We start from the raw sequence: 12,077 nt of genomic DNA, 5'->3' as shown, positions 1-12,077 counted from the left end.
ACGGTTGCTTTTCTGGCGTCGTGAGCCCAGCACGAGGTGCCCCTGTGGGCCCCGGGGGGGCGGTCGGCAGGCTGCACGGGAGGCTGCCTCTGCCTCCAGCATCTCGGAAGCAGTTCGAGGCCGCGGCCGTGGTGCGTTGTGCCGCTGTCTGGTCTCACCTGGTCTCGTGCTGCTGCCAGAACGGTAAAGGGTCTATTCCGTGGTGGCAAGAGGTGTCCCTGGGCCATTTCAGAGTTGTCACTGGCAATTCCCCTTTCAACACTGAGAACTGTAGGGTACGGATGTGTTAAGGTAAAAGAACATTCAAACCTGTCAAGAATTTTTGCCAGTGTATTTGAGCCAAACGGTCGACAATTGCTGGGAAGCAGAATCTCCATGTACTGAGACCATGCTCTGGAGAATGGCGGGTTTTCACCTCGTTTTATACATTACTAGAGGCCCAGTGCACGAAATTCATGCACTCGGGGGTGGGGTGGGGGAGGTCTCTCAGCCCGGCCTGCACCCTCTCGCAATCCGGGACCTCTCGGGGGATGTCCGAGACCTGGGACCCCTGCGGGATCAGGCCTAAACCAGCAGTCGGACATCCCTCTCGCAATCTGGGACCGCTGGCTCCTAACCGCTCACCTGCCTGCCTGCCTGATTGCCCCTAACCACTCTGCTTGCCTCCCTGATTGCCTCTAACCACTCACCTGCCTGCCTGATTGCCCCTAACCACTCTGCTTGCCTCCCTGATTGCCTCTAACCACTCACCTGCCTGCCTGATTGCCCCTAACCACTCTGCTTGCCTCCCTGATTGCCTCTAACCACTCACCTGCCTGCCTGATTGCCCCTAACCACTCTGCTTGCCTCCCTGATTGCCTCTAACCACTCACCTGCCTGCCTGATTGCCCCTAACCACTCTGCTTGCCTCCCTGATTGCCTCTAACCACTCACCTGCCTGCCTGATTGCCCCTAACCACTCTGCTTGCCTCTCTGATTGCCTCTAACCACTCACCTGCCTGCCTGATTGCCCCTAACCTCTCTGCCTGCCTGCCTGGTCGCCCCTAACCACCTCTGCCTTGGCCCCCGCTGCCGTAGCTTTGTCCGGAAGTACATCCGGAATGACGTCCGGAAGGTCGTTCGGCTGTTTGGTCTAATTAGCATATTATGCTTTTATTATTATTGATAATCAAAAGAGGTGAGTAGGTTACATGAAATCCATTGGTGATAGATTAGGGAGGTGGGAGAAAGCAAAGGGGGGGACCTCTGGGATTGGATAAAAAGTAAAATGATAGACACGTGCTTCTGTGACACTGGGGGATGAAGGTTAGGTAACAATTAGCAATTAACACGATAACGATAACAGGGAGGGAATGTGTGGTCTGTGCCCCGGACACTGGCTGTGCCCCGAGGGGTCTGGAAAAAGGGACGTTACTAGTTACCCCGACATTCCACAGGTGCGTTATCAGAAGCAAAAGGACAGTAGGCTCCCTAAAGATCAAAGTTGATCTTTGTCAGGGAAGAGACTGGCCTGGAACAGGACTTACCCTCCATCCGCTGCTCTTTAACTGAAGGCTTTTAATTTCAGACCGCCCTTGGCGGTTAGTTTAGGTCTTGAGTTTGCAAGGCTGCCAGGCAGGCCAGGCCCGAGTCAGGCAGGTTAGCAGGTGGCCCTTTTCTTCGTCCACAGGTGTCAGCAGAAACATGACAGGTTCGTGCCATGTGGGCACACACGTGCCTCCCTTCTCCTTTCTTCCTGTCTCTCACCCGCGTTGCTGTTTGCCGGCTCAGAATGGCATGGCCTCGCCTGCCTTAACGAGGCCGCTTGCCCACATTCCCCGCACGCACGCGGGCAAGGCAGCCACCAAATCGCTCACCCCTGGCCTGGATTCCCCACCAGCCTTGAAACAGCGGGTTCCACAGACGCCAAAGGAAAGCATTTCTGCAAAGAACACCTTATGGATGTTCGTACAAAATAATTCCCAGAACGAGCTCTTACAGGGGAGATGTTCACATGCATTGAACTTGCAAATCCTCTGGCCTTTCCATTAATTTCTTTACTAAGTAGCCTGGCATTTATGCTCCTTAATTACAGAGGGGTGGGTGGGGGGGACGTTCCGTTCATTCTAAAGCTTGCTTAATCAGTTTTAACGAATGTTTGTGTATATTTCAAAATCGCATTTAAGCAATGAATACCACCACAAGGGCGATTCCTAAAGCAGTAAAACAGGAGGCCCGGAGCGTGGGGGGTCCTTTGTGGGCAAATCCTCTGCTTCCGTTAGGATTCTGCAGGCGAGCGCCGTCTATATTTCTGTCCCAGTTTCCATTTCCTTGGTAACCGGGATCCCGACACAGGATTCAGGTTCAAGGACCACAGGAGGCGGGCGCAGGCCTCGGGGAGCGGGGAGCGTGCCTGAGCCGCCTCCTCACTGATAAGGGAACAAAGGAGGCGAGAAGGCACTGCCAAGGAGTCGCATTTGCTGTTCCTGTCCCGTCCTTTTGAGTGTCCAATGTTCCACTTGACTTTCTGTTTCGAGCATTTCACAGAGTTGCCTCTGACTAAAGGCAGCCGAGGGGAACGTGCCAGAAGCTTGGTGGCCAGAGAGAGCGGCCACTTCGTTAATCCTGAAACCCGCACACTGGGTTGCGGGGGGGCGAGGAGGGGTCTGCCTCCCGGGCTAAGCTAAGGGGAGGGAGATGGGAGAGGGGTAAAGCCCCTGCTTGGGCCCGAGTCTCCTCAAGTCCCAGCCTCATGCTCAGCGCCCTGGGCTCCCCGCCCTTCAGCCCAGGGCCACACGCCTGGCCGCAACCTGCACCCATCGGGCCTGGTGCCAGCAGGCGGGAACCTGCAGCGCTAACCGAGCAGGTGCGTCTGGGCTAAGGATTTAACAGTTTCCACTTGGAAGTTAGTCTTTCTCCCCGGGATGCAGAGAAATCAATAACGTAGAATGTCAGAGATGGAATTTCCCCCAATGAATGAATAACTAAGGTGTACCTGGTTTTCAAAGCCATATCCAGTATATCTGATCTATCTGAGATATAGTATAGATAGAGATATAGATATAGATGTATAGATATAGACATAGATGTATAGGTCTATAGGTGTATAGATATGTAGATATATAGATATATAGAATCTCATTGTTGTGCAGAATGAAACCACCCCACGAGGCTTTAGTAGAAATAGTCATAGAGTCGTTGCTGTCCCATTTCAACAGAGGACAACACCAAGGTTTTTAGAGGAAGGTCAACGACCATCACCACTTTGCAGATGGAGAAGCTGTGTCTCACTGACAGGGGTCACACATCCATGATGAGAGAGAATCATGGATCAGCTGCCTCCTGCACGCCTCCCACTGGGGATGGAGCCTGCAAGCCAGGCATGTGCCCTGACCAGGAATCGAACCGTGACCTCCTGGTTCATAGGGGGACGCTCCGTGGCTGAGCCACACAGGTCCGGCAATTCTGTGCTTTGGCTAAGATTTTTAGCCCACTTGGGAAATTGTTTCAGAGGATAAACATGAGGCTAGAAGCTCACGGGGCACATTGGAGGGCATCCCTGCGGTCCCCTTCCAGGGGGAGTGGGTCCCCATCCCTGCACCTCTCGGGGTGCCCCCGCCGCCTGGCCTGGCGCTGTGACTGAGTGGGACAGGGAGCACAGGGGCGTGGAGAGCGAGTCAGAACCCTCAGCCCCTGGATGGAATGTCACTGAGCACGTCCACGACCAAGACAGGCTCTGGGACTCGTCAGGACTCCTGGGCTGGCCTTCTCTCTCGGGACCAGGGGACGTTCTGCCAGCTTTCCCCAGGAACCGGTGGGCGTTTTCCTGGGATGTCAAGGCATGCCCATGGTGCCGTGGATTCTCGTGAAAGCTTAGCACCTGTGGGCACGGGACGAGGGTCCTGCGGGCCCTGACCACGCGGAGGAGCGCCGACCACGCGCTGTGCCGGGCACGCGACAGAGACGCTCCCGCCAGGGGCACTGAGCGCACATTACAGACGAGACCACGGATGCTGCCAGGCAGGACCCTGCCCGGGGCCTGCAGCTCCAGGTGGCCGAGCAGGGCCGGCCCAGACGTGCAGGGTCCCGGGGGAAGCCCTTCCGAGGCCGGTGAGCGGTCGGCTCTGCCCTGGCCCCGTGGGAGCCTCCTGGATAACAGGCCCCAGGTTTCTCTGGGCCCCGGGGGCCCTCCATCCGATCGCGCCGCTTAACCCGCTTAACCCCAGGCAGCTGCAGGCTGGGCTGGGCTGCAGGAGCTGGAGGGAGCCCTACCGGAGCCCCACGTGCGGGGGCGGCTGTGCGCCCACACCTGGCCTTCTCCGCATAAAAGGGACCCTCTGGCGCCCAGACGCCGGCTCCGGCTTCAGCACTGACCTCGACCTCGACCTGCAGGACGCCCGGCTCCCGGTGCCATGTGGCTGTGCCCCCTGCTGCTGTGGCTGCCCCTGTCTCTGGCCCTGAGCGGCCAGCCTGAGCCCGAGGCCCCGGAAGATGCGGGTGAACTGCACTGCGGGCCCCAGGGCCTCCAGTTCACCGTCCACCCCCGGGGCCCAGGCTCGGGGCCGCCTCCCGCGCTGATAGCCTGGGGTAAGGCTGCCGCCCGGACTCACCTGGCCTGCGACCCGGCAATGGCTCCTCTCCCGCGCCTCCTCCAGCCGCCTCCGGCCTCCTGTCCTCCTCAGCGGGGCCCTCGGGTTCCTCTCCTGGGCGGTGGGTGGCCCCGTGGAGCTGGCCCCTCGGGACCTTTGCCCCTCCCCTCCCCCCAGACGACCACGGGCTGCTGCACCGGCTGCAGAACGACTCCGCCTGCGGCAGCCGCGTGACCGCGGGCCCGGGCAGCGCCCTGGTGCTGGAGGCGTCCTACGGCGGCTGCTACGTCACTGAGTGGGTGAGTAGGACCGGGGCCTGGGGACCCCCCCGAGCCGCCTGGCCCGGGGCTGACGCCGGCCCGTCCCCGCAGGGTTCCCAGTACGTCATGCCCGTCGGGCTGGAGCAGGCGGACACAGCCGGGCACAGGGCGGTGGCGACGGCCCAGCTGCTCAGGTGCCCCGCGGGCCTCCCAGGTGCGTGCTGGGCGCTGTGAGCGGCACCTGCCACTCTGAAGGCGGGGCCTGCACCCCTCCCCCACGCGCATCCTCAGGACAACCTCCGCCCGAGGCCCGGGGTCTAAAGGGGCAACGCTGATAAAACGGGGTGCCAGACCCGCCCAGGCCACGCTGATCGGCCGCCCCAGCCCCTGCGTGTCAGAAAGGCGTGCGGGAACGCGGGTCCTGGGCGGAGGGCCACCCCCACGGGAGAAACTTCCCTTGCAGGAAAGTAAGGAGCCCCCCTGCTTAGGGTCTCCCCCAGGCGGCCTCAATTGGCCTCATTCCCCGCAACCTCACCACCTCCCCGCGGGCGGCCCAGACGCCGACCTCGGGCTGCTCTGCTCGCCACCCTCTAGGCCTCGGCGCGCTGGGTGCTCACCTGTGCGACTCGGTCCCCGTGGGGGACAGGCTGCCCTGCGCCCCGGCTCCTGCCACTCCCCGGGACTGCAAGGCACTGGGCTGCTGCTACCACCCCGGCGGCAGGTCCTGTTACTATGGAAACACAGGTGAGGCGGCTTCTCCACAGGCCGCGGAGGAAATTGCCCGTTACCTGCAGCTGAGCCTGGGGGAGGGCTAGTCTCCCCATCCCCCTCAGGAGGCAGGTGCTGAGCAGGACCAGGGGCTGGAGGCTGAGGCCCGCGCAGTGCGTCCTGAACCCCTGGCCTCGGAGCCTGAGCTTCCTCCAGGCTCCTGGCATCTGGGCTCCTAGAAACCACGCAGAACGAAATAACAGGCGCCCCGGGCGGTGTGGTGCAGTGGTTAGAGCCGGCCTGTGCCCCAGAGGGTCTCCGCTCTAATTCCCAGTCAAGGTTTGACCCCCAGCCCTGGTCAGGGCACATGTAGGAGGCAGCCAGCCAGCTGATGTGATGTCTCTGTCACATGGATGTTTCTCTCTCCCCCGCACCCCCGTTCCCCACTCTCTCTCCTCTCCCTGTCTCCCTCCCTTCTACTCTCTCTAAAGTATTAACCCATGGACAAAATTTGCTTGGGTGAAGACTTTAAAAATAACATGAATGGCCCTGGCTGGTTTGGCTCAGTGGATAGAGCGTTCGCCTGTGGACTGAAGGGTCCCAGGTTCGATTCCGGTCAAGGGCATGTACCTTGGTTGTGGGTACATCCCCAGTAGGGGGTGTGCAGGAGGCAGCTGATCGATGTTTCTCTCTCATCGATGTTTCTAGCTCTCTGTCTCTCTCCCTTCCTCTCTGTAAAAAATCAATAAAATATATATTTTTTAAAAAACAACATGAATGCCGCCTGGGAGCCAAGTCCGGGTGCAGGCGCCCCCTGGGTGAACCAGGAATGGCCCGCCCTGGCCAGGGGCCCACAGGGTCTCCACGTCCCACCTCCCGCTGAGGCTTCCCAATGCGAACGCCCCTTGGCGAGTGGGTGCAGGCCCCCCGTCCTAAGCTCTGAAAATAGCGAACAAGAAACACCGAGGCGACACACGTTGCTGCGGGCCCCCAGGAGGGAGGCACCCGTGAGGGACCCAGAGCCGGGCATGGGCAGCTGGACCGGCACCCAGTCCCGGCCGCCCGTGCCGCCCTCTCGGGGGCGCCGTGAACGTGATGAAACTCTTAGGCTCCCGGGCAGCCGGCCGCTGGCGGGGACGCCCCTGAGCAGCCTCTGCTGTTGCAGTGACCTCCCGCTGCAGCCGGGACGGCCACTTCGCCGTGGCCGTGGCCCGCAACGTCACCTCGCCGCCCCTGCTCCTGGACTCCGTGCGCCTGGCCCTCGGGAACGACAGCGAATGCCGCCCCCTGGTGGCCACACCAGCCTTCGCCCTGTTCCGGTTCCCCTTCACCGCCTGCGGGACCACCCGACGGGTGAGCACGGGGACCCTCCGCGGGGATCCTAACCCTGGAGGCGGCAGGCGTGTCCTCGCGGCTGGGGCGGGGGAACTGGGGTTCTTGGCAGGAAGGGTCTCCTGATGCTGCGTCCAGGGGGCTGGTCTCCAGGACAGGAGAGCTCACCCCAGGGACTGTGCCACCCAACCGCCCCTGAGCACGGGGCCTGGCGCCCCCACCAGCAGAGAACAGGAAGGGGCGCCTCTTATCCCCCTGCCCCGGAAGCAAGCGGGGGGCCTCTCCTGAGCTCACCTGAGCCGGTGGCAGCCTCCTGGGGGCCTCACCTGAGCCTCCAGCCCCTCCCTTTCCTTAGTCCTCAAGTGAAGTGACGTGACTATGCCCCCTGCCTCTGCCTGTGGAGCAGAAAACACAACAAAGAGAACAGGATAGCATTGCGGGGGGCCGGGTCCCGCAGGCAGGGGCCGGGCAGCGGTCATGGCCAGTAGGGGCTGGGGGCAGCGCCCTGGCCAGCAGGCGTGCCACGTCTCCTGCACCTGCCCGCCCAGGTCACTGGGGACCAGGCCGTCTATGAAAACGAGCTGGTTGCAGCCCAGGATGTGAGAACCTGGAGCCGTGGCTCCATCACCCGCGACAGTACCTTCAGGTAAAGGCCTTCGCTCACCTGACACTGCTGCCCTAGGCCGAGCTGCCCTCCTGCCATCAAGCAGGGGTTGGTAGGTGAGTCCTCGGTCCCCAGAACCCGATTCCACGGGACGTTTCCTGGCGACCAGAGAACCTGTCACCTGCCTGACCCCAGTGTTTCTCACCTCCAGACGTTTCTTGTCAACTGTGTCCCCTCCTGGACCTCCGTTGTGGTTTCATCTTCATATCAAATCCCTGTGCCTCTTCGCCGACTGCACTCCCCACCGAAGGCGCCTGCTTCTATAGGCCCATGTTTGTTCTCGGGCGTTTCTGACATCTTCCTCTTAAATATTGACCCCTTTCCACGGGGACCCTCCGAGGGGATCCCAACTCAAATAGAATGCCCCCCTCCAGGCCAGGAGCCACGCCCATCATGTTGACAAGCGTGTCCAACCCCGGGCACTTAGTAGCTCCTCCACCATGACACGCCAGGGGCCCGCCTGCCGGGGAGCGGCTGACGCCCGTTTCTCTGCAGGCTCCGCGTCAGCTGCACCTACCCTGTGAGCAGCAGCGCCCTCCCGGTCAATGTCCAGGTCTTCCTTCTCCCACCGCCCCTTCCCGAGACCCAGCCCGGAGCCCTCACCCTGGAGCTTCAGATCGCGAGAGGTGAGACCCTCCTGGCCGGAGCGCTTGGCCGCAGCCTGAGCCTGTCCCTCTTCTGGGCGTGGAGGCCCTGCCCACGCCACGGGACACTTGCTAGAGGCGCTGGCATGGGCATCGGCCCTTCTCACGCAGCCCCGAGCGGCCTGGCTGCGCCTTCCCGCCTCCCCTCACTGTGGCCTCTTGCAGATGGAAACTACACCTCCTACTACGGCGCGGGTGACTACCCGGTGGTGAAGTTGCTCCGGGACCCCATCTACGTGGAGGTCGCCCTCCGCCACAGGACCGACCCTGACCTGGGGCTGCTGCTGCGTCAGTGCTGGGCCACGCCCGGCCCCGACCCCGGGCAGCAGCCGCAGTGGGCGCTGCTGGTGAACGGGTGAGCGGCTCTCGCCTGTGCCCGAGGCGGCCCCCCAGGAAACGCCCCCCCCCTGACGGTGGGTGTCGTGCTTAGATGCCCCTATGCCGGAGACAACTATCAGACCCAGCTGATCCCCGTCCCGGAGACCGAGAGCCTGCGATTCCCTTCTCACGCCCAGCGCTTCAGCATCTTCACCTTCAGCTTTGCGGACGCGGGGGCCGGAACGGCGCTCGGGGGGCCGGTATGATCCTTCCCTGCCCCCCGGCAGGGCTCTGCACCCCCAGCTCCATGGTGTCCACCTAACGCCACTCCTCGGCCAAGGCTGGCTTCCCAGGTTGGCTGCTGGTGCTGCCTCGGAACGATCCTGGGTACCAGTGGCCCGTGGCATGGGCTAGGGCTGCCAGGACCTTCTAACCCCTCTGGACAGCCTCGGGGGGAGATGGGGCTCTCAGCCTCTCAGGATGAGGGGCTACGCCGTGACCCGCCCCCCCCCCCCCTCGGCTCTAGGTGTTCCTGCACTGCAGCGTGTCTGTCTGCCAGCCTTCAGGGTCCCTGTCCTGTGTGGCCTGCCCTGTGGCCAGGCGTGAGTATCCAAGCTCTCGACACGGGTCCCAGGCTCACCTCCCACCCCATGTGCACGTGACTCAGGCTGGAGATGAGCCTATTAACGAGGCCTCTCGAAGGACTTCTAGATGCGTCTGAATCCCAGGCCTTTCCATCAGAAGTTAAAATCCTCCAGCAACTCTCAGCCTTGGCGTTTTCCATGTGAATTTTCACTAAGCCAGGGCTTACACGTGACCCGACACACACACACACACACACACACACACACACACACACACACACACCCTCTACCTGGGTAGCTTGTAATGGTAGACTCTACACCTGCTTGAAGCACCTCTGGCTGCGTGGTCTGAAGATTTACAAGTGGGCGTAACTGGAGGCTTAGAATATGTGCTCTAGGGAGGCCCAAAGCTCGTGTGTGTGTGTGTGTGTGTGTGTGTGTGTGTGTGTGTGTGTGTGTGTACGCGTGCGCGTGCCCACCTGACCAACTAACATTTACTGTCTCGCCCCCGAATTAATAGCATCCATGTCCCCCGAAGCTCTAAGTCTCTGCTGGTACAAACACACACACACACACAAACCTGTTAAGTATCGCATGTCTGACTCCAACGCTACCGAACCCACATCCCTCTCGAACCAGAACCAACGTGTCCAAGGCCCCGTCGCTGGCGAAAGACGTGGGATTCAGACAAAGCTCTGCTCTGTGGACTGATGGCCAGTTACCTTTGTGTCGAGGAGTTCATGCGCTATTTATTCAGTAACTGTCAGGGAGGGGGGGCAGGGCCGGGCCGTCTGACATGACCTGGATGCCCCCATTCTGGTGCCACTGAGGTAAGAGCTTCGGGAAGTCTGTCTTGCTCAGATTCGTATTAACGTACTGATGAGGTTTAAGACATGCTCACATGAGGTTTAGCCGATGAGATTTCACATGGTTTTTCCTTCAGGCCTGGAGCAGAGCTGTCCATGTTGAGGAACCCTGCCTCACATCGGACTCTCACTCCCTGAACCCCCACAACCCCGTGTGCAAAACGCTAACAAACCCCCTCCCGCCTCCCTCCGACAGGAAGAAGAAGCTCTGAGGCCCATGACCCCAACAGCACCGCCAGCATTTCGAGCCAGGGCCCCATGATCCTGCTCCAGGCCACCGAGGGCCCTTCCGCAGAGCTTCCTAAACACGCGAGTGAGTGGAAGACTTAACGGCCCCCTGAAGCAGGAGGCAAACCAAAGCTTCCCCTCCCTCACCCCCTGCCCCAACCCCCCGCTTCCCCTCCCTCGCCCCCCGCTTCCCCTCCCTCGCCCCCCTTTGCCCCCCACTCTCCCTTCCTTGCCCCCCACTCTCCCTCCCTTGCCCCCCACTCTCCCTCCCTTGCCCCCCACTCCCCTTCCCTTGCCCCCCACTCCCCTCCCTCACCATCCACGTGGATCTCTCAGGTGACAGCTTGTTTTGCCCAGCTCACCGCCCTCCCCTCCCCTCCCCTCCGCCAGGTGCTGTGGGAGACTCCCGGGCCTTGTGGGTGGCCGGCCTCTCGGGGACCCTCGTTGTGGGAGTCTTGGGCGTGACCTACCTGGCCGTGAAGAAGTGGAGCTGAGTCCCCAGACCAAACGCACTAATAAACCGAGATTTCACCATGAAGAAATGGAGACGAGTTCCCCAGACCAAACGCACTAATAAACCGAGATTTCACCATGAAGAAATGGAGCCGAGTTCCCCAGACCAAACGCACTAATAAACCGAGATTTCACCATGAAGAAATGGAGCCGAGTTCCCCAGACCAAACGCACTAATAAAGAGATTTCACAGGGAGCCCGCGCCCGCGTCTCCTTGGCCGGCTGGTCTCTGGGTGGCTCGTTGCCTGTCTGCTGTTGGCATCTCTCCTTTCCAGCTGGAGGGCAGGGAGGGGGCGTGTTCTACCACGAACAGAGTAAAACCATGGCGCCCCGCCTTCCTACCCCAGCCCTTTGCTCTGCTGAAGGGAAGGCCACGGGCGTAGAGTTTCATGGCTAGCCAACGACTCGGTGTTCACAAGAACTGAGCATCTCAGACTGAGCAGAGATGCGCCAAGCAAAACTCTTGCACACGGTCGGTCACGCTGGGGCAGAGGGTCTGGGGAAACAGGGCGGGAGACATTCCTTCTGGAGACGAGTGTCCTGCCCAGGAGCTCCGTGGGAGCGCGTGCTGTGGGTCACGCTCAGGGCGGTCTCCCTTCCTCCCCCCCGGGCAGCCCTGAAAGGCGCCTGGTAGACCAGGTGTCCCCACTCCTCGGCAAGAGGAACTTTCAGTTGCCTGGCCTTCCAGCACCGTATTCATCTTGGCTCTTAAACAGCTGCTTAGAGGTCAAACCAGGCCCCTTCCAACAGCTGAGCAGGGAGCACTGGTCACTTAACTGACAGGGGCCCTAGACGGGACAGGAACCATCCCAGATGCTTGGCTACACACCTGAGTCTCATGAACACCCAGTAAGGTGGGCATTCGCCCCCGATTCCCAGGACCTGGGACAGAAAGAGGTCAAACACCACCAAGTGTGGGGGGCCATCTGAGGGAAACGGGTGTGAGAAGCCAGGATCACCAGGTCAAATCATGGTAGATAGAGCTGGAATGCGGACCAACTCCATCTTGCCCTGAAAGGGCTCGGCTCTCGGTGGGACCGCTTCGCCCAGCGGGTTTTCGGAGGCCTGCCTGTCCGCCTGATGCTGGCGCTGTGGCGGCCGCAAACTCGGACCTAAAGGAACCCCACGGGGGGCCTGAAATGAAAGCCTTCTCACTGAAGAGCAGTGGATGGAGGGGGGTCATGTCCTAGGCCTGTGGTCGGCAAACTGCGGCTCGCGAGCCACATGCGGCTCTTTGGCCCCTTGAATGTGGCTCTTCCACAAAATACCACGGCCTGGGCGAGTATTTTGAAGAAGTGGCGTTAGAAGAAGTTTAAGTTTAAAAAATTTGGCTCTCCAAAGAAATGTCAGTCATTGTACTGTTGACATTTGGCTCTGTGGACTAATGAGTTT

The 12,077-nt window shown here is 60.8% G+C and overlaps 1 protein-coding gene across 1 annotated transcript; it reads left to right on the top strand.

Moving 5' to 3' along the window:
• Positions 1–4,391: 4,391 nt before the first annotated feature.
• Positions 4,392–10,666, top strand: ZP4 (zona pellucida glycoprotein 4; the record flags this gene model as incomplete). Its single annotated transcript, XM_080651069.1, has 12 exons — positions 4,392–4,566; positions 4,746–4,867; positions 4,940–5,042; positions 5,423–5,572; positions 6,702–6,889; positions 7,417–7,514; positions 8,028–8,158; positions 8,342–8,531; positions 8,607–8,754; positions 9,021–9,096; positions 10,141–10,257; positions 10,563–10,666. 12 exons carry the CDS (start codon positions 4,392–4,394, stop codon positions 10,664–10,666), a joined length of 1,602 nt encoding a protein of 533 aa, XP_080507195.1.
• Positions 10,667–12,077: the final 1,411 nt, after the last annotated feature.

This window comes from Plecotus auritus (assembly GCF_963455305.1).
Source record: "Plecotus auritus genome assembly, chromosome: 14".
Classification (NCBI taxonomy): domain Eukaryota; kingdom Metazoa; phylum Chordata; class Mammalia; order Chiroptera; family Vespertilionidae; genus Plecotus; species Plecotus auritus.
This window is presented reverse-complemented; position numbering and strand designations above follow the sequence as displayed.